Source organism: Pogona vitticeps, chromosome 1, assembly GCF_051106095.1.
Source record: "Pogona vitticeps strain Pit_001003342236 chromosome 1, PviZW2.1, whole genome shotgun sequence".
In the NCBI taxonomy this organism is placed as follows: domain Eukaryota; kingdom Metazoa; phylum Chordata; class Lepidosauria; order Squamata; family Agamidae; genus Pogona; species Pogona vitticeps.
The window spans coordinates 183,728,948-183,751,837 of record NC_135783.1 but is presented as its reverse complement, the minus strand read 5'-3'; the positions used below and the strand labels follow the sequence as shown (position 1 = coordinate 183,751,837).

Below are 22,890 nucleotides of genomic sequence, written 5' to 3'. Positions count from 1 at the left end.
ACCATTTTTCAAAAGGAAGTTCTCAGCGTGTGAGGGATTTTTCAGCCTCCTTCTGGTCATGCACATGCAACGTTCAGTTAGTGAAACAAAACAGACCAGTTGGGAAAAAATGGAGAAAAGGTGTAGTGGGACCTCACTTACTGAGCATGCTCAAACTCACTGCACCAGGAGCAAATTATGAAAGCTTAAGGCCTCTGTAATTTTCCATTTAACTTTTTAGTCTTTTTATCATTACAAAATGTTTGTTGTGTAACAAAATATGAACTCTTCAGATTTTTTATATTAATCTTCTTTCATGGAATTGTGAAGCATGGGCAGGAGGTAATCTACAAAGACTACATCAGCAATGCCAAAATAATGCACTCAAGAAGAGAAAGAGGGCATTATAGAAAGAGATTACAAAATGTGAGGAATTGTGAACAAGCCAACATTGTATGGCAAGTCAAACATCCCTACATCGACCCTAAAGTCACTGTGGACTGATTACAGGCACCACAAAGAAGGAGAGAACCTCTTAGTAAAGAGGGCTGGTTGGCAAATCACTTGAATGAAAAGAAACTAATTGCTGTATAAGGCTATAAGACCATCTCCCTCCAAGAATGGACTGCGTCTATGAATGCAACCTAGTTTGAGACATTGCTTCATAATAATGAGAAACATGCCAACTTAGTTTAGGTTTAGGAAATAGTTGGCCCAGTCACAGTAGTCTCATGACCAGGAGATCAAATACTTAGATGAACAGAAACCTGAGTGAACCGGAAGTTCAAATAATAAAGTAAAATTTGAAAATTATTCAACAAGAACACCTTCAACACTCTCTTAAGCATACTTTCCATTAAAAAAATAATTCTACACCCTACCGAGAGTCTAGATTTCCAAAATGATCTCAACATGTTTATCTGGTGCATTTTCTCTCTTTTTAAAAGAGTCAACATGCTCAGTAATAGTATGTTTCCAAGCAATCCCCAAGTTACTGGGTGTGGCTCTTTGCCTTATTTTAGCCATGCCAAGCTAAGGTGTCCCATTGTGAGAATCAGCTCTCACAATATTAGAAAAGGTAGCTCCAGATCTGGTGCTAGGCATGAAGAGGATATGCATATTAAAAAGAAAAGGAGGGGGAGTACACCCTGGGATAGTGAAAGCACGTGCTAGAAAGGAAAGGGATTCTGCTTGGGCATAAGGAACCAGGGACCTCCCCCAGCAACTGCCTCACTACCTCCTGCTTCCTCATCTCTGTCCTACCCTCTGTTGTGGCTGTAGCCAAGTTGGGCTCCGGTGAGCCATGCTCAGGGGTCCTGAGCACCAGCACGTCCCCCTCTTGCTTGCGTTTGATCCCTAGGTCTGTGGAGCCGTGTAGGATCGGAGATCCGGGAATGCTCAAGTCAGCATCATTTGAGAAGTCAAAGCCATCTGGGATTCAACATACAATATTTTAGTGCTTTTCTACTCTTTCCCTAAGCATTCCGACCCAGGCAGGGAAATGAAGGTTTACATGGAACACACAAGAACACTCTCAAAACAGAGGGTTCAGTGAACACCATATAACATAGATATGCTGTACTATAAACAAGAGACAAGCGTACAGCATGTCAATAATATCAATAGTAAGGACTCACATGACCAAAGATTTGTAAAATGGTTATACTTGGTTTTAGAGTCAGCAGGAGAGTAGTTTCATTTTAGAACTTGATTTTATGCACATCCCCTTCCAAACAAATGCAGCAATCAAAGCCTGAAACACCACACTACTAGTAAAACATTTAGCACCCACCCCAAAGGAGTGTTGCCACATCAAGATTAATAAGCTATCAATTTCATATTGAGTCTTGTGACACAGTGGTTAAACTGCAGTACTGCAGTGAAGACTTTGCTCGCAACCTGAGTTTGATTCTGGGTTCAGGTAGATAGCTTGAGGTTGACTCAACTTTCCATTCTTCCAAGGTAGGTAAATTGAGAACCCAGCTTGCTGGGGTGGGTGGGTGAATGTGCAGTCTACATAATTAAATTGTGAACCACCCAGACAGCGTTTTAAGCACTATTAAGAGGTATATAAGCAGCACACTTCATCTCCCCCCCCCTTTATTTTGCAAGTGAGAGTGACTCTCAACTGTTTTTGGAACCAAATTTTAGTCAGGAAGTTATTCATTATGGTGAATGTTTCCAAATTAGCTTGATACATATCACAGTTACAATCACCATTATGATTTTAAGAACAGGGCCTCAAAATATAGTTCCAGGGGATAATTTAAATTATATGTACCTGGCTTAAAACAAATATTAAAAGTTTTTGAAAGACGTAAAGTGCCAGTTACCAACTTAGTTAATGAAAATTAAAATATAGTGTTTTCTAGGTACAAATTCATCTGCCTCTATATTGGCCTTGTATAACATTTCAAACTGCAAAATAAAATAAACTCTAAATGACTTTTTGGGATGTAAAATACTTTGAAAAGGTGGGGAAATGTTCAAGGCTTAAAGCTGGGAGATGTTATGTGGTTGCAGTTGCCTGTAAACCTTAAAGGATTCAGACAATTTAAAAGTAGAAAGGCAACTTGATCTAGCCTATAAAATATGGAAAAGAATTTCACCAATTCATAACTTCCAGCTTTGTAACAAACTTCCAAAATCACAGAATATCATTTAAAAAACGTAAAACTTTTTCTAGATTTTTGGCAACATAAAGATTATACTTACCTCCCCATAGGATGTAATCTTAAATCATACATTCATGCATATAATGTATGAAAAACAATTTGCACCACTTATATATTACAAAAACTGGCATTTTGTACTACAGAAACCAATTGTAGCAATGGAGATGGGTAATGCTATTCTACACTAACCACTTTGCACCAGGAACGCTTACCTTCTCTTCTCCAGCGATGTCGGCGGATTGAAGCCGTTGTAATGGCTGTACGCGAAATTCTCGGCACCGTTGGTGTAACCTCCACTTTCAAAACTTTCTGTCCTCCTTGTGATGCATCCGGAGCATCAAAGGGCAACGAGTTCTTCATGGCATTTGCAACCTAAAACAACAGCAAAATGCTGTCTACATCTGTGACAAGGTGTTCTTTTAGCAGCCATTTCTTTTCTACTTGGGCTCCTATGCCCTAATTTATTTTTCTTCCCATAGGGCTCCTAAAGGAAATTAAGAAGTTCCACCAAAGCAAATGGTTGGGTGTCTATGTTCTGTTAATGTACAGGTGGAATGTAATAATGTCCCTGTCCAAATGGACTCTGGTAGTGATGAAAACACAAAACAAGCATGAACAATGCTAAATCAATCAATCAAGCCACTCAGTTAGTTAGTATTCTATTCCTTCTAATTTCCCCTTGAATCTTCCAAATTCTTCTGTCACCTCTACACCACACACAACTCCTCATTTTGTCACTTTTCCAGCCTTCAACCATCACAATAACCACCCCCTTTCTCTAATGGTTACTCCCTTATTTAAAAAGCTTCCACAGCATTCTGAGGGCTGCGAGGAGACCAAGTCCATAAGGGGGAGGATGATACCCATCAAAATACTGTCAACTAGCAAACTGAAGAAAGAATGGAACAAAAAAGTGTGAAGAGCATTATAAATTAAGACTCCAAGCCATAGACCTTTGCTAAATAATTATGAAAGGATCACTGTTAAAACTGACCAGTCCATTTGGGTTCAGACACTGCAGTAATTGAAAATGGAAGTGTAACTTTAGACATCCTTGGAAATGAGAGGGAGAAACCGATGAGGGCAAGGGCCATTTAAATCATACACAACTGTATTTTCAAACAACGTTTGAACAGTTAAAACACTGATTTAAGAAGCTAAGCATTGCATCCGTCTTTGGGAAAACTGGATGAAAACATCTGTGCTAATTAGAAGACACAGAAGGCCTTAAGGTCACTGCCAGGCAATCCATCATTCTAGGATTCGGTTGGCACTTTGAGACCTATTTAGAAAGAAGCAAACATACACACACATACCCATAAATCAGCAAGGATTTTCAGTCAAATTAATTTTTGATTTGAGCTCATTGTTATCTCTAGTCAGGAGTGAAACCTGAATTAAAATACAAATCCACCTACAACATATCAGTATAGTTGGTCCCAGAGGAATTCAATTTTTCACTGAAATTTTCAAACTAGTAATGCATTCCATCTTTTCCTAAAAGAAATACCCAATCCAATATTTCACCAAGCAAGAAGTATTTCAATTACCCTATTAAAAATGTTCAGGCCAAAATGAAGAGAGCCATTAAACCAAATTTACTGGAAAGACATTTCTCATGTTCACCAAGAAATAGTATTCCTATCTCCCCGCAAAAATTAAAGCTATGCAACACAAACACTGATTTGTATTTAGGATCGTTTCTAGACCCTCCAACAACAATGTGAGACTGTAGCATCAACTTTGTTTCAGAAGCACCACAGGTATTGAAACTCTGCTTCATGACTTTACACAAATTGGTAACTGGTGAGCCTGGATCAAATCTGCCACCCATCTACAGATAACCTAGAAATGAAAGGCAGATGGAGACGATGGTGTCAGGGGTGAAAGAGCTTCCCAGCAGCCCCTATTTAGGTTAAAGGCTCTAAACTGCATCTCCTTTTCACTTTTTCAAAAACTAGTTACAGTCTCACAGATAACTTTCTTCTTCATGTACAGTCAGTTTTGTTTTGATAATGAGAACTGTACCAGCAGTTTTTACCCCCTCACTCTTCAAATGACATCTTACAGTGAGCTTACACAGACTATTTAGGTCCCCAGGGTCCCATAGATAAGAACCACGGGCGAGAGGGATTCATTCAAGTAAGGCAACATTACAAGTAACCCAAACTCTACAGTACAGTATTTACCATCACAGTATCTGATCACTTGGAGTTCAATTTCTGCAGCTATTACCAACACAGGTTAATACACTGTTAACCAACTAGAACACCAGGCTAGATTCCAGTAAACTATCAAATTAGAGAATGTAGGCTACTTTGTTAAGAAGCTTAGTTTGTCAGGTGACAGAAAAACCAGAATCATAAGCCAAGAAGAAACCTTGGCTTACAGTTCTAACTAGTTGGCCAACTGACGTGTCAAACCTTCTAGTTTGGATGCCATACTAAACAAATGCCAGATGGACATTTCCTGGCTTTTTAAATTATTCTCACTGGGAGCATCAGTCAAGTGGGAGAGATCAAACAACATGCATAAGCAATATGGACTCACTCCTGGTAAGCTGGAATTTATCATTATTAATAATATTATCACTGTATTTTTCCATGTATATGACCCCCATGTATAAGACGACCCCCTAATTTTTACCCTTGCTGAAAGTGGAGGAGCAGTCAATGGGCAGCCGCGATGGGTGGCCCAGTGCAGCTGCTCCTCTGCCTTTGTCTCCTGCTGCCTCCGCCATCTGATCGCCTCCTGCAGTGCGACTGCCGGGGCTTATCTCCAGCTCATGTTGCTGCCTTGTCCCCTGCCTGAAGGAGACAATTGCTGGAGGAGGCAATATGACAGCGGTGGCAGTCAATGAGCAACGCAGCTGCTCCTTTGCTTCAGTCTCCACCTCCTGCTGGTCCAGTAGTTGCCTCCAGTGCCACTTGTGGGCTCAGCAGCAGTGGCACTGGAGGTGGCAATCAGATGGCAGCAGCGGCAGCAGTCAATGGGCAGCCACGAGAAGCGGCTGAGCACGGTTGCTCCTCTGCCTCCATCTCCTGCTGCTGCCTTCTGTGTATAAAACGACCCTCAATTTTTCCTCTAATTATTTTAGGGGAAAGTGTCATTTTATACATGGGAAAATACAGTATTTATTTTAGTTCTTGTTTATCAAGATATCTGAATAGGTCCATCCGCTGCCTCTGCCTAATGATTCTTAGACGTCAATGTCTAAGAACAGGCATGGTTTTTCTCTGCCTCACACACAGAGGATAGAACACTGATACATAACCACATACACTTGTATATCTAAAGGTATCACATGTAGTAGGCATGTATATAATCCATGCAGATCAAGAGACAGTTTTGTTCAACAACACACATATTAATCTCTACTATGCTGCTACACTCTTGCTGACAGAGAAGTGCAGGCAGTAAGTGCACTGGTAGGCAGTCAGCAGGTAAGCATGCTTAAATGAGCCTCAGGAACCATCCTACCTCTTGAGGATACTAACAGCTGATCCTTGCACCCTACATCTTCAAGTCAGGGAGGCTTGTGAAAAAGGAAGTTGGGAGGCTGTGACTTCCAATTTCAAACTCTTCTGCCACTAGGTTCAAGACAGTAAGGAAAAGTCCATGTTCCATCCTTTCATTAAGCTAGCTGCCCAAGCAAAGACAGCGCCAACAAGGGCAAGAGAGCTGAAAGCTGAAGATCTCAGCTGTCACTAACATTATCTTCTCTCTTTTCCAATTCTTCCCTCAACTGACCAACATCCTGGCCAACCCTGGCACACAGCTGATCTACAGTCTGGACCACAGTTTATCACAGGATTGTGTGACAGTACTACAGACGATAAAATTAAATTTTAAATTAAGTTAGAGAGGGATTTGTACTGCCACACAAACCATTTAGAAATAACTCATTAATATTAGTAATGTATACTCCTTTTAATCACATCAATTGATTGAAGCATTCCCCCTCTTACCAACAGTGGCTGAGAATACAGTTCAAGCTGTGCTCTATAAATTATGTCATTGAGTGCTTCCTGGCCAAGCTCCCACTGTCCATTGTAACTGCATGTGGACAAAGAAAGAAATCATTACTTTTATGAACGTAAGCTTTGTCCTTCCACACTTTCACTTATTTGCCAAAGACAGTTTCCCAATACACCCTTTCCCCCGCTTTTGCTACCACCTTCAACAATCAAGTTACTCTGAAAAGCAACCATCCATCTCAGCTGCACACTGTCTGAACTTCTTCTAATTAGGATAGTAGCATTAGTAACATAATCTAGCAAAAGGCTTCTAGAACAAAAACATTTACATTATCAGATTATTTACCAAAGCAGTACATCACACAAATACTATACTCACAAAGAACAATGGAAAACTGTGTGTTAAGTACTCCAGCAGAGGGTTATTCTGGTAGACACATCTCTTTTTGTTTTTACACATAAACAGACACACAATTTATGTGTACTCACATGTGTATAGTTACGTGTAGGAGTATATAACTTTCATGTTTAAAGGTATGCTGGTGTGGTACGTCTAAAACAAGCCAGAAGTGCAAAACTTCAGGGTCTAATGTTGGTAGCCTGATAAGCTAACATTGGCTGATAATGTATTAACAAAATGCTAGCTAACTGAAATGGCAGATCACAGGAAAAACTAGATAATAAAAAAGGGGCCAGTGTCCAATGCCTCAGAAGCCAGGTGATACAAGAAGAACCATATTTAATTCAGCCAAATACAGGTTTCTTGCCCAAACTCTGGATACTTACACAGCATAATAGACTCCAGTGAGCAGCTGTACCATAAAGTCAGGATCCAGTACCACCCTGCCATAATCTTCCTTCCAGGGTTTTTCATGCTGCCGTGGAAACCCACACACAGAGAGCCTGGAATAACATACAGTAATAGTGCTTATAAAAATTAAACCACAAAATTTGTGTGGTCTGACAAACATTTTGAGTAAACTAGTTGTTACATACAGTACTGATGTTACCTGTCTGTCATGGGTTTGGAGGGAAAGTTCCATCCTATGGGGAGTGGAAGGCGGGACATCAGGAGGAGGGGCTGTACTGTATATATATGTGGAGCGTGTGTGGAGAAGTTAGGAGAAGCTGAGGAGAAGAGCTGAGAGAAGAAGCTTGAGTGGGAGTCTGTGTGTCAGACAGGGTACTACTGTGTGTCAGTCAGTACCAACCTGATAGGTTCAGGTGTCTGTATGGTTAGCCAGAACTGATAGGTTCAGGGTCTGTGCTTCAAGTTAAGTGTTCTGTGTGAACCAAACTGTGTGTATGTATGATTGAGACTAAGCCACGTTACTGTATCTTATTCACTTGATCATTTTATTTTCCCTGTGTGTTGTTTTAAATAAACCTTATTCTTTTATTTGTTGAAAATCCATCCCTGGTCTGTGTGACTTCTTATAGGGAATGGTTGGTGGCAGCTTAGTGAAACTGTGGCATATCCCAGTAGGTCTGGGTTTGTCACACTAGTAACCCTTTCATCAGTTATAGACTGGGTTAGTTCCAGAATTTGTCGTACTTGAAGGAGGACCTCTGAAATCAATGGGACAAGTCACATTAATTTAAGCCCCTCTACGCTCAACTCATTGTGTTTAAACCAGTATATAGGCTCCAAAACAAGTTACTTGAAAATTTTGCTCTCTCTAGAAAAGGATATCTATGGGAAAGAAACAGTCGAAAGAGTCCATAAACATCTCTTGCAAACCAGATGCCAGAAAAACCAATGTACCTTTGTCCAGTTACCTCTTTCTGGGAGATACCCTAGTGCAGGTTCCTCACAATTTATCAACACTCCCTTGTTCTGATCAATACGAACTAGAAATGTGGCTTTGCTGTAACTCAGTAATTACTGGTGGCCATAGGACAGGTAAATGTGAATAAGCCCAGCAAGTGGAATTTGTGATCTAGCCCAAAGCCAAAACATGCTTAGACTGATTAAGATGATCCTTTTAAAAGCAGTAGCCCTCTTGCCAAAAGGATAATGAACAGACAAGGACCTGAGCTCTGAGAAAGCACACTGTGGAGCCTACCTAAATGAACCTTCCTCCAAAAGGGCTCTCAGGAGCATGAAGGATGGGTGCTCAGTTTTGACAAAAAGGATCAGAAGAGAAATGGAAACTGGGATTCTAGGGACAGCTTTTCTCTAAGCCCAATGGCACAACTGATTTTCACAAGGATTTATTGTATACAGTACTATAAAGGCATGGATTTAGTATGTGCATGCTATGCACACTGCAAAATTCTGTTGGTAGAAGGCATTATGGAGAAACATACCCTGTTTTTCTGAAAATAAAACCTGAAAATAAGCCCTAGTATGATTTTTCAGGATGCTCGTAATATAAGCCCTACCGCAAAAATAAGCCCTTGTTAAGTGAAACCCCGCCCTCCACTATTATGCAGCAACCGGAAGAAGATGACATCACTGTATTTGAATAAACGTAGATCGTTGTACATGGAAAACAAATATATCCCCTGAAAATAAGCCCTAATACGTTTTTGGAGCAAAACTTATATTTGGGGAAACATGGTACAGTGGTGCCTCGCTTAGCGATTGCTTCGTTTAACGATGTATTCGCTTTGCAATAGGTTTCTTTGAGGAATTTTCAGCATCGTTTAACGATGTTCTCTATGGGGGAATTTCACTTAATGATGTCCGTGTTTGCTCATTTTTAAGTGTCTTACAATGTTTGGAACATGTTTTAAATGGTTGGAATAGTTAGTCCACCTTGTGAAACCTATGCACACTTAGTTTGGCTTTCTTCTGAGTCTTCGTTAATTTTTGGTGATTTTTTGTTTTTTCCCTCATTGAAATGGAACATTTCGACTTATGAACAGTTCCGGTCGCAACATTTTGCTTCGACTTGCGAACGGAGCTTCCACTTACAAAGAGAAAAAAGGCAGGGGAAAAAGGCGGGCAATTCAGATTTTGAATTGTAGGTGGCGACAAGGCTGCTTTGTACTGTAGCTCTTGGGAGAGCCTCCTTCTGCTTTGGAATAAGCGCACGTGTGTGTGTGTCTACAGGGAGGTAAGCTGCTGTTTTCTCCTTTTAAAAACTGTTTGGGTGGGTTTGGCTGGAGCAGGTATCTTTCTGTGCTGTGTGGGTGGTGGCTTTGCTGTTTATTTTTGAAGGTTTTTCTTCTTCTTCTTAAACCTCAGCAAAGGAGCACCTTCCGACTGGGCTTGCTGTATTCTTTTTATTTTTTTGGTGATTTTCTTCTTCAGCCGGAACGGATTAATCGGTTTTCAATGCATTCCTATGGGAAATGGTGCTTTGACTTACGAACATTTTGACTTAGGAACACCATTCCAATACAGATTACATTCGTAAATCAAGACACCACTGTAGTTCTTTGTTTCTTAGCCCAAATTCCATGGATTCACTGTATGAAGAGAACTATATTTTGCATGATTTAATTGAATGGAAAAATTATTTTAGCCCTTAACTACATCTCAGCCGCCCAGAGTAGTCTATGACTAGATGGGCAGGGTATAAGTATAATAAATAAATGAAATAAATTGATTTATTTACTTATTTACTTATTTATTTATTTATTTATTTCATTTCATTTCATTTCATTTCATTTCTACCCCGCCTATCTGGTCGTTGTGACCACTCTAGACGGCTAAATAAATTTAAATAAATAAATCTTGCACATAACAGATTAAATGATCAAAGGAAATAATGGAGACACAGATTGTTAGCTCTCTATGAAGCACAACCCTGTATAAAAATGTTAGGGCAAATGTAACAAGCATATGTGAAACAAACTTATTAGCATATTGATGAAACCCCTCTAGTCCAAACAAAACAAAACAGAACAGAACAAAAAACCACTATTCCCAGTGGCACCATGAAATGAACCATCCTCACCTGGAACCCATTCTGCAAAGTGACTGATATGACGAGGCAGGCATATAGACAATAGCAGAGTTGTAACAAAGCATCAGAAAGCTCAGAACCTCAAATCTAAAAAGAAACAAATTGAACAGGGAATTGAAATTGTTAATATTGTACTACAAGGTAATTCTGTTGATGGGCTGATTAAGAGGAGAGAGTATCAAAACATATCTTACTTACTTCATTCTGCTCAGGTTTTGCACAGAAGTGTTACAAGATACAAAAGCATAATTATTTATTTCACTGAAGAAAATGTAAGGTGAAAAAAGGAAATTGATCTCTCTTTACTCCTTTTCATGACAGGACTGGATATCAGATATACTTGACAGTCTATATTCACAGATATATCCAAGATACAAAAAAAATGCCAACTGGGAAGAAAACTCTAACGTATCAAGCAAAGAGTTAAGAACAAAGGAATGCTGTTAGTAACAATAAACAATATCCACTGATCAGACAATCAAATATTTTCTGTTTTGCTGCATTCTCTCACACTTTGAAACTCTACCAATGGTGTTTTTTAAAATTCCTTATCACTTAAATATACATTGATAATGTATCCCATGCTCACCTGTTCTGTGCTGTGAATGTTTCTCTTTGAGGGTGGAGGTCACTATAAACCACTCTGATAAGGTCATGCTGACATAAGGCTCCCTCAGTCAAAGCCATGGATCCAATAGTAGATGGCTTAAAGATTACCAAAAAAAAAAAAAAAAAAAAAGGTCAAAATATTGCTTAAACACAGCTTCAAGATACCATGAAAGTGCATGAGATGGGTCTTAAAAGGCTAATGCATAGGATCATCCCTTTTGGAGCACACCAAGATGTTTAACAGGTCCCGAACAGAACAATTTACAATTCTCTCAGAAATCAAGGACTCAACTTCACTTCTAATCAGAGCCCCTTGGCAATGCAACTGCACTCTTACCTCATGGTAAATTGATGGCTTGGATAGGGAAGGAATAGTAAAAGATAAAACTTTATTGTTCCCGTCTTTGTCAGCAATTTCCTATAATGAAAGGAAACATCTTAGCATATAAAACTACTCTGCATCATACTACCATATTAAATACCACCAGTTCTACTTCTAAAGGCCACCTCTTTTTTGGCTTGGATTTAAACTTCAAAGAATCATGATATCGTTCATTTCTCCACAGTAATACGAGAAGAATTTACTGGTGGCAGAGTTTTAAAAAGTACTGTCCTTTTAGAAAAATATTCTAAAAGGACAGGAGTCTTGGAAACATGATAAAAGATAAGGAAAGAGGCATTTGCTTCAGGTCCTGAGTTTGTTATCAACTTATAATGACCCTAATATGGTTTTTCAGGAATGCAAGAGGTTCAAGGAGTGGTTTACCACTGCAATGCCTGCCCTCATCAGTTTCCATGGCTGAGTGGGGATTGGAACTGAGATCTCCCAAGTACGCGTTCAACACTTTGCCCACTGCACCACACTGACTCGGAATTATTACCATAATATATGAAGAGGAAAGTACTTCAGCAGTTCCTCCTCCCCATTCTCACTTACCAGATTGTAAATCCCTAGAAGCAGGGCCTCGATGCAACCATTACTTTGCCTATCTTTGCTGGCAGTGAGACGCAGATAAACCCAGACCAGTTCTGGCAAGAACTGCAGTGTAAATCTTTTGAGACGGACCTCAGAACTACGATATAGTTCAAACAGTTGGTGGCAGACAGGTTCCAGAAGCTAGAAAACATGGGGAAAAAAAACCCAGCAAACACACAAAATAACAAAAAATATTATTTCCCATTAATTCATACAATGTATTTACATCAGTTTCTAAAACAGGAAAGAAGCAAAAATTAAACCCTTGAGCCTTGAAACCAGAGGTGGGTCATTTTCAGATGCTGGGCACATAACACTCATCCCTGGACCTTGGACAGTCACACCTGCTTTCACAACCTCAAACATTTTTCATACAAAAATAGAAGAATTACTGGAAAAGCCTCCATACGGCCACAATAGAGGTCAAAATATTTTTCATTTATTATTTGCTCGCACCTCTCAACATACTTCTGGAGAGGCAATACCAGCCAAATAATAGGCTTTTTCAATGGGCGTTGGTTTCAGGCAGCCAGTAAGAATCCTGCATGAACTGCTTGCCCACACTAGATAAGGAAACAACAGTGAGAAAGTTCTTTAACTGAAGGTTATTAGTACAAATCTTGCTACTCTTTCTAAAAGTGATTTGGCCATCTCATACCAACCTCATTATTGGGGTCCTGAATGACCTTGTAAAGAGCTGGCACCAATGTTTTTTTCCGGTGAAGTGTTGCTGCATAACTGGAGATCTGCATTTCAGGTAATGCCTAAAAGAAAAACAACACTCATTCTCAGTACTGAGAGCCATGAGCAGATCTGCCTGACCCAATCTATATCCCCAACAAGCAACTGCAAGGAGGTGCTGGTGGTGGTGCAAAATACCTTCACATCCAGGAGCCACCCAAGGAAGTTGTATAACTTATCTCCCACTTTAAAAAAAACTCTTCTCACCTTGAATTCTGATAGCCATTCTTCTACCACACCACGTTCTGATCCAAGCATCTTCTTGCAACTTCTACTTCTCTTTTACCTTTGGGCAGGAGAAGAAATAATGAAGCACACGATAGCTACAAGGCAAGCTCAGAAGAAGCAGCTCCAATGTTCAATTATGCCATTGTATCTCAGCAGCCCTAATGTTTCTTTTAAACACATCATTTCATTTCTTAAGATGTGTTCATGCTTTTAAACATTGTCGGGTGGAGTGGGTGTGTGTGTGAATGCACCACTGTCTTCAAACTACCAATGCTTGTCCTTGTACCAAATATAGCACAATGAAAGATCAACTAGAAAAAGTCAAAATGCATCATGGAACAAAACCATGTGATGTCCTCTAGTGATAAATCTGGCAATGAAACAAAGAAAAGCAGTTTCAAAAAGCCTCTTGAAGTCAAATAATATTACATTCATTTCCTCTATTTGTTGATGAGAAGTTATGATACTCTCGTTCTATGAATAACAGGTCTTAAGAGATCTAGAGAAACAGCTTGAACCAGCTTCTAAATTCCTAAATTGAGTTTCATAAGTTTGGATTCTTTCTGCACTAAGCCTTTACTCTGCAAAATTGTTACTGTGCAGCTATTTGATCTTTTGCAGATGATGTCCACTGGACAAAGCTTTTCTGGATCACAACAGATCAAAAACAATAGAACATCTGGAGGAATTTTGCTACTAAATATTTTTCATTATTCATCTTCAAACCCCAGCCTTTGGAACAAAAGGAAAACCATATGAAATGACAATTTTAGTACAAGCAGAGAATATTCACAATGTCCTCCATCAGACTGCCTTTAATCTCTTGTGTCAATACAAATTAAAATCCCAATACAAGGGATTTTAACTTGTATTGACACAATAAAGCAAAGGCTTTGAGATAACTTATTTCCAATGTCTTTTTACTTCTGTAAATATTACTTCTTTCATTCTCCGAAATCCCTTTTCAGGCAGGGTTCCACCTGAGTAATCTATATACAGCTACATACTGCCTTTATTTAAATACCACTTCATACTTTTCACTCACATTAATCTTTTTCTTTCTTAATTCAGTGGCCAATATGCTAACATTTCTCCATCCGTAAGAGTTTGCATATGTTAACCAGGATGTATTTCTATTGATACCAATGATATCCCATATATGTGCTTTAATTCTATTCAGATCATGCTGCTTTCTATGTCTAAGATCCTTTGTTTGATCAGACTTTTGGTTTGGTCATAACTCAGAGACATTAGATACTGATGTGAGAATCCATAGTGCCCCAATTTGTTCTCCAACAGTTCCATCTATGGGGAGACAGAGTTGTCCTTTAATATCAAATTGTTGAGCCCAGAGTTAGTGTGATTCAATTTTAACCAATAGGACAGAACAATTACCCAACATCTAGCCTCTATAGTTACTAGTCCTGTTTCCAGACGAACCATTGCATTTGATGCATTGATTGCCAGCAATAGTATGGCTTTTAAAAATTTAGTTTGAAGTTTGTTTATAAGATTAATTAAAAATGTGAAAGTTAAAATAGATAAAAATAATGCAAACGGTAATATAATTGTGAATAAAATTAAAAAGGAGTGGAACTCAGCACAAACAACGTTCCTCTTCTCAAGCCCAGATTTCTTAATTAATTTGTCCAAAATCATTTAAAACAGAAAAGACGCCAAACAGAGAAAAGAATAAAATGAGATTGGCAAAACTGATTTTAAGGACTTTGTGGTGTTTTCCTTTATTCAAGCCACCCAGATGGAAATCAACTGGATCATTTTGTCGTATTATTGGGAAGCGGTATGAATGTTTCTAGTTATATGGAAGGTCGATGGCTGGTTCTAGTGGACAGCAGGTAGTCTCCCTTTTTTTGTCTGTGGGGCTTTGCTGCCTTGATTTTTCCACCCTTACGATCCTGTAAGCTTCTTCTCCCTTAAAAGAAGAAGAAAATACCCTCTGCCTATTATGGAAATACAGTAGACTGAAATACTAGCAATTCAGCTACCCAAATTCTTTATTTCCTTTGGCAATTCAACCTGCATATTTGTCACTTGATGGTTGCTGCCTCAAAAGCTGACTTGTAGGCACATAGATGAAAGGTCACAGTTCAAATCACAACGTTGATCACCTCAAGCTCAAAGTCAAATTCAGACACTGAACTGCCAGTCAAAAGATATGAAGAATCAAGTGATACAGATGAATGGACCAACTGGTTATTTTGGAAACAAAGGAAAAGCTTGTAAAAAGAAAAATAAAGAATATCTCCTACATAGCTTCTAAGTAAGCTGCTGATTACTGTGTCCTCATTGTTTCTTTAGCCCTCCTTCACTGATATGACATCAAATGCAAATGTAATATTCCACCCTACCTGTTTGAATTAGATCTCTAATGGAGTTGGTGGAGGGATGTTGCCATTTTCCAGTTTGGAATACTGTACATCTGCCTGTCCTTCAAGTAATCACCAGTTCTATTTTTTAAAAAACATAAAATAAGTGTTGTTTTTTAAAAAAAGAATAAAGCAAACTATGTTAAAATATAAAAATATGAATTATTATGAAGTGCTATTAGGAAATACACCTTTACATTTGTTGATTTTTAGTCTCTTAAGAACCAGCCAATGATACTTTGTATAAACTACTTCGGCTGAAAATATAATTTTCAGTAGAATCCACAGACTGAAGCTTGAGCTTGTAAATGCTACTAATGGCCAAGATTTTATTGCTTAATGTAGTAAATTAAACAAGAGTAGACCCACTGAATCAATGGGGATTTAGTGAGTCACCTCCTCTGTAAATTCCATTTATTATGTTAGTTGCACTTAGAGAATGCTCGTCTGAATTGATGGATCTTATGGAGAAGTTGATTCACTAAATCCCCATTGATTAAATGGGTCTACTATTGTGCAATTTCCTATGTAAGGAAACATGTTTCTGATTAACAACAGTGTATGATTACATATGAACTCTAAGCCTTTGGATATCCCAGTCCTGCAAAAAACATCTTTTATTTTCTAATTAGACCATTTAATCTGCACAAGAAATGTACAAGTCACTGCAGGGAGGAGGGGTCCTGAAGCCTTCAGGATCCCCCTCCACCCTGTCCCCTTAGCTGGCAGCCACCCCTCGCTGCTCTGTACAAGTCACTACATAATATGGGAGGAAGGCACATGTTTCTGTACTGCCTCCTGTCTCAATTTACAGAAACTAAGCACTGGTATATAGAAGAAAAATATATCTGTCCAGGAATAAACTCAGGAGTGAGTCCTCACGCTTTCAGAATACCGTGCTTTTACTATTATAACTATTCTTGTATATATAGTTATATTGTTGTTTAGTTGTTAAGTCACGTCTGACTCTTTGTGACCCCATGGACCAGAACATTCCAGGCCCTCCTGTCTTCCACTGCCTCTTGGAATTTGGTCAAATTCATGTTGGTAGCTTCGGTGGCACTGTCCAACCATCTCGTCCTCTGTCGTCCCCTTCTCTTCTTGCCATCACACTTTCCCAACATCAGGGTCTTTTCCAGGGAGTCTTATTTTCTCATGAGATGGCCAAAATATTGGAGCCAATATTAATATAACACCAAAAAGGTCAAAATCCCGTGCAACTTCCCAAGACCCCCCAATCTATATTGGCCAGAACTGTGCACAAAGTGGAACACAGGGAAGCTGATGGCACTCATAGTCTGCAAAAAGTTAAATATTCTGATGAGCATCTGCAGACATTCTAATGAGATGACAAAGATGGTTTAAGTTTATATCTAGAATAATCCTCCAGAATTCTAGGAGCAAGAAATGAAGTAACATTTGATTCTCCATTTTTGAAGATATAAAATCCAGCAGTAAATGTAGAAGTAACCCAATTCTAACTTGATTAGTCTCTCTCTCTCTCTCTCTCTCTCTCTCTCTCTCTCTCTCTCTCTCTCTCACACACACACACACACACACACACACACACACACACACACACACACACACACAGTCACAGAGAGAGAGAGAGAGAGAGAGAGAGAGAGAGAGAGAGGATGAACAAAAAACCCTGAAATAATCTCATCAGCCAAGCATATTAAGGAAGAGCCATACTCAGAAGTCAGACAGTCCAATATAATGTAAGTTACATGAAGGGACGTGATGGCGCTGTGGGCTAAACCGCAGAAGCCTGTGCTGCAGGGTCAGAAGATCCGGCAGTCGTAAGATCGAATCCACGCAACGGAATGAGCACCCGCCGCTTATCCCAGCTCCCGCCAACCTAGCGGTTCGAAAGCATGCAAATGCGAGTAGATAAATAGGGACCACCTCGGTGGGAAGGTAAACAGCGTTCCGTGTCTAAATCACACTGGCCATGTGACCACGGAAAGATTGTCTTCGGACAAAACGCTGGCTCTATGGCTTGAAGAGCGGGATGAGCGCCGCCCCCTAGAGTCGGACACGACTGGACAAAAATTGTCAAGGGGAACCTTTACCTTTACCTTTACATGAAGCTTGAAAATGTCCACACAGCATTGGGTCAAGTCTGCTTTTGACATACTATCTATCCCAAAAGAAATTTCACCAGAATGGCTGTATTTCTGCTTATCTAAGCATCTCCCTCTAAGGAATTCTTGGAATGCTTGCTTTCAATTTAGTGAGAAAGTCATTTACTTAAAATGCACCATTTCTCACAAATTTAAATGACTGTGAAATTGTCATTTAAGTACTGTAACTGCCACTTCCCTTGGCTATAATTAGTATATTTCCATATCAAACAGTCTTTTTTTAAAAAAAATCTTCCTTTTAAAAAGTTACTTGTAAAAAATCATCCTTGAATCTCAGAGAATGCAACAAATGTCAGTCAACTGCAGTTATCTCCTATCTGGAGAATGTACTGTATGAGGACAGCTGGGGCTCTTAGACAATTCAGGAAAGGCCTCCTATTTGAATTCATTTCCATCTGGTCTAAGGCTATGCTTGACACAATAAACAGTTGCTTAGTCACTGATGGACAACCTGTGCTGGTAGAAAAGGATGAGTGCAATCCTGTAAACTCCTCTTGCAGGAGTTCTAATTTCTACTGACCTAGTATCTACTGGATTACAAATTGGGAGCGCTGCATCCTCATGTTTGAGGGCCTAATTCCAAAAGATAATAGCACCTGCACAATCCTGTGGCATTCATACTATATTGTAGGTTCTAAAAGAATGATCCCTATACTTCTTAATGATTATATAAATCTATTTACAGAATCAATTTAAAAGTGGAAATGAACTTCCCAGAGGTTTCTGAAACCACATGCATGGATTGTGTAATATGTTCCCTCAGATAAGTAGCTTCATTTGTGTAAAACATAATCCATCATTTCTGCTTACTCACACAACTAGAGAAAGCACAACAATACATAGATCTCTGAATGGATCCAGTTGGAATACAGTGGTGCCTCGCATTACGATGTCAATTCGTTCCAGCGAAATCGCTGTAGAACGAAAACATCATAAAGCGAAATTTAAAAGCCCATAGAAATGCATTAAAACCTGTTTCATGCATTCCGATGGGCTTAAAACTCGCCATCCAGCAAAGATCCCCAATAGGGCGGCCATTTTCGCTGCCTGTCTTGCAAGGAATCCGTCCCTAAACACAGCGGGGAGCCATTTTATTTACCCGGCGGCCATTTTGAAACCGCCGATCAGCTGTTGGAAAATCGTCGTTTTGCGAAGAATTGGTTCCCAAAGCAGGGAACCGATCATTGCAAAGCGAAATTCCCCCATAGGAAGCATCGTTTCGCAATCGCAAAAAGTTCATCGTAATGCGATTTCATCGTTAAACGAAGCGATCGTAATGCAAGGCACCGCTGTAATTGTTTTTGGCCTTGTGACAAGGGCCTTCCTTCCATGAATCTAAATATCACTACAAAACCCAGAAAGCAAATCTGGGTTTTGTAGTGAATCTGTGAATGTTGCAGAGACAGCACAATGACATAAGCAAAACCTCACATTAGCAAGTGCAACCAAAACTGTAATGTCCTATTTAAACAAAAGTGGGTAAGAGAGAATACTGTAATTACAAATAAACACAGTGTTATCCAACCTTTTTTTAAAGGCAAAAAACATGTTCTACATGTTTTACTGAGAAACAAGAAATACTAGCTTAGTGACAGAATGCTTCTCAGGCATCTTGACATGCCACAATACAATCAGAACTTAATGGGGGAAAACTCTTCGCTACATACACATGCCACCAAAAGATCAACCTGTCACCGCACTAGAGATCTCTAGCTAATGCTATGAACACCACTCTGTCTAATACCACTTCAATTTCTTTTAGCCCCCATTCAGTCACTAAAGCAGTTTACATAGCAACAGAAACCAAACCTTGACAAACAGAAAGAGTCTAGTTACCAGAAGAATGATATCAGAAGCTATCGTCAGAATTGAATGATTTTTTCAGTTCTTAATCTTAACCAAAATTAACTACAGTGAAAAACAGAAAAAAGCCTCTATAAGTGGTACCTTGCAAGATGAATTTAATTCGTTCTGCAGTTAATGTCGTCTTGCGAAAAATTTGTCTTGCGAAACACGTTTTTCCACAGGAATGCATTAAAATCTAATTAATGTGTTCCTATGGGCAAAAAAGTAAGAACAAAGTCAAATTTGGTTTACAAAGGGTTTATTAAGTGCTCTTTAAAGCCATACACATTGTGCAGATGATTTCAAAAATTTCAATCAAAAAACTAACTTTTTAAACATTATAGAAAAACATTTAAAAATCAGCAAACATGAGGCGGGAACAAAAAAAGGTAAACATTCATCTTGCAAAGCGTGGCCATAGGAACATCTGTCTTGCGAGTCATCGACCCCATCACCAAAACCATTCGTCTTGCGAGTTTTTCATCCTGCGAGGCATTCGTCTTGCTAGACACCACTGTATTAGATATATGTGTCAGCATCATTTTTTGGATTTTAAAGAAATGGACAACGAGTATTTTTCCAGCCACGTTCCTTCAATAATTATGTTAGCTATTTATGTTAATAAATTCAATGTCTACTATGAGAACTGCTATTCCTGAAACTTATGGAAAAAACATTAAGAGAAGACATCTTAATAGGACTACAGTTGAACATTACAACAAAATAATATTTACAGAGGAATTACATAACTTAATGGTGATAAAGAAACCAACATTGTTAAGAGTATTCAGTATGTTGCTTCAGTTATTAATCAAAATAGAAACTGCAACTAAGAAATCAGAAGACCGAAAATGGGAAGGGCAGCTACAGAAGAACTAGAAAAGATCCCTAAATGTAAGGATATGCACTGGCCACAAAGACCAACATCAGCCATACTATGGTATTCTTGATTAGTATGTACAGATGAGAATGCCGGGGAATGAAGAAAGCTGACAAGAGGAAATTCAGTTTATTGAAAATGTAAAACTAATTATCTTGGATTGCCAGAAATATAAGTGGTTCTAGAGCAAATCAACCCTGAATCAACCAGAAGCCAAAATGACTACACTGGAACTATTGTGGTTTGAGTATAACTTAAGATAAGACCCTCTACGAAAGAGAATAATGCTAAGAAAAGGCGACACGAAAAAAAGACTCACCATGAGATGTAGTGACTCAATAAAGAAAGCCACAATCTTTAGTTTGCAAAACCTGAACAGGACTGTTAATGACAGGAGCTTTTGAAGGTCACTTATTCATAATGTCCCTAATTCACTTGGAAGCGAATTAATAAAGACAGCAGTTTAACATGTAGAAGTTATCCATCAGTCAAGGTTTCAATTCATTAGAATTCTGCAACAAAAAGTATCACTCATCATCTGACTTTACTCTAGAAAACATTTATTCACCACTACCAAATACACGACTCTCATTTCTTACAGTGAAATCTATAAAAACATGATATTGGGTATATAATGAAGAATATTTGGAAACAAATTCAGAACATTTTACCAACAGTTCCCAAGCTTTTGTGGCACACTATCGTATTTTCAAGCTCCAAATGTGAGGTGATCAACGAACTGTACTGTACATAGAACCCAAAGCTTTATACCTGTGGTCTAAAAAGCCATATTGACACATGCTGGAGATAAATATAAGATACTGCATTTGTTTACATTCCTCCTCATTCCTCTTTTCTTCCACCTTGCGTTTTTCCACCTTTCGAGGTTTAAATTGCAATCTTCTCACCAAAATCTCATCCTTCTTGTTATACAACTTTGTAAAGCATTATATACAATAATCCTAGCATTTGAGTACCTTTAATGTAGACTGAGTGCAGTGTCATGAAAGAAGAAAATATTATTGAAATCATAGAAAAGTAAAGTTGGAAGGGGCCTACAAGGCCATCAAGTTCAACCCCCTGCTCAGTGCAGGACTACAATCAAAGCACATCTGCCAGGTCTAAAGTTTTTCTTGAATCCCTCCAGTGTTGGAGCACTCATCAACTCCGGAGGTAAATGTCAGTTATCATTATACATAATTCTGAGAGATAAGCAACCACTGTGCTATATTATTATAATGGGAAAAATTGAGAGAGACTCCTCAGGCACCACCATGACTTATTTCCTTCCCTATAAGGTCCGGTTTTCATCTATTACATATTTAATACACTGATGAGAACATACTATAGGTTTCAATCTTCCCACAATCAGAAATGACTGAAACTCCAGAATACAGTACAAAGTTTCTACTTTTATGCACGGGTACAATTATGGTAATCCAGGGGGTATCCTTCTTAGTCTCTTGCAGGAAAAATAGCAAAAGGTATTATAGCACCTTAAAAATTAACTAGGCTTTTTTAGCATAATTTTTCATGGACTATAAAGCCCATTGTATCTGATGAAATACAATGAAGTAGCCTGCAATCTATGAAAGCTTATGCCAAATAAAATATGTGAAATGGGACTACAAGATACCACAAGATTTTTCATTAATAATGAGTAATTATTTACTACACATAGGGTTACCATATTTTTTGAACTATAAGCCCCATAAGTCGACAGGAATTTCTCAAGCCAGAATTTGGTGGGGGAGCTGTTAGAAAAAAAACACCCAAGTCCTCTCTGGTGTTTTGAATAACTTATGGCTGAGAAATAAAGGCTCTGTTGGGCATGATCAATTATCATGAAAACAGAGGATGAGGCTGGGTGGGGCTAAACTCTCTGGGAACTGGTATTAGGGGTCTGATAGTTTCCTGCCAACCATGCTCAATGGCTGTCAGGAAACTACCAGGCCCCAGGTTACAAACAGTCTTTGTAATGCCTAGAATCCTAGACCAAAAGATGAAAAAATACAGCCCACTATTCTAAGGGTCTGTTAAGTATGAACTGCAGAGGCATCCATACCAATATGCAGAAAATCTAATCAACCAACTCAGTGTGATCCAAGAACTGCTTTGAAATGCTTGTCTCTGGAACAGATTTCTCTTATCATTTTACAAGCTCCCAACACCAGTTTCCCTAGAAACAGCATCATGCAATCATCCTACACTGAACCTAAAAGACTCTTGTCAGGTACTGCGCAGTAACCCAGCCAACGCAAAATGAGATAGATTACCAATCCATCTTTTGTCAGCTCCTGTGACAGGGCTGGGTTTTCATCTGTTAAATGCAACACAGAACACTGCCTCATTCAAATAAAAGCAACACTTTCTAGAATCCTCACTCATGCATTTTCTTCTTCCTATATCTGTTCCCATTTCCCGGTAAAAGATTTCCACTGTATAAATAAATCTGTTTGGCTGTGTTAGACATCAAATCCTGGGAAAACAATTGTTTTAAGATATTGTGCCTAAAGGTTCGTGTGACTT

The 22,890-nt window shown here is 38.9% G+C and overlaps 1 protein-coding gene across 5 annotated transcripts in view; it reads right to left on the bottom strand.

The window, feature by feature from the left end:
* HYCC2 (hyccin PI4KA lipid kinase complex subunit 2) overlaps positions 1-22,890 on the bottom strand; it is a 55,828-nt gene that overhangs the window by 5,625 nt on the left and 27,313 nt on the right. The window contains exons 2-13 of one of the 5 annotated variants that reach the window (XM_072978893.2): positions 19,584-19,692; positions 15,472-15,570; positions 13,082-13,160; positions 12,796-12,897; positions 12,095-12,274; positions 11,495-11,575; positions 11,138-11,253; positions 10,540-10,635; positions 7,418-7,534; positions 6,623-6,710; positions 2,867-3,026; positions 1,243-1,410 (exon numbers count right to left, since the gene is read on the bottom strand). In XM_072978893.2, coding sequence (XP_072834994.2) covers positions 1,243-1,410; positions 2,867-3,026; positions 6,623-6,710; positions 7,418-7,534; positions 10,540-10,635; positions 11,138-11,253; positions 11,495-11,575; positions 12,095-12,274; positions 12,796-12,897; positions 13,082-13,132 — 1,159 coding nt within the window. In that variant the 5' untranslated portion in view covers positions 13,133-13,160; positions 15,472-15,570; positions 19,584-19,692. The remainder of the gene's footprint in view (positions 1-1,242; positions 1,411-2,866; positions 3,027-6,622; positions 6,711-7,417; positions 7,535-10,539; positions 10,636-11,137; positions 11,254-11,494; positions 11,576-12,094; positions 12,275-12,795; positions 12,898-13,081; positions 13,161-15,471; positions 15,571-19,583; positions 19,693-22,890) is intronic. The other 4 variants (XM_078379798.1, XM_020811766.3, XM_072978905.2 and 1 more) reach the window with 4 other exon arrangements.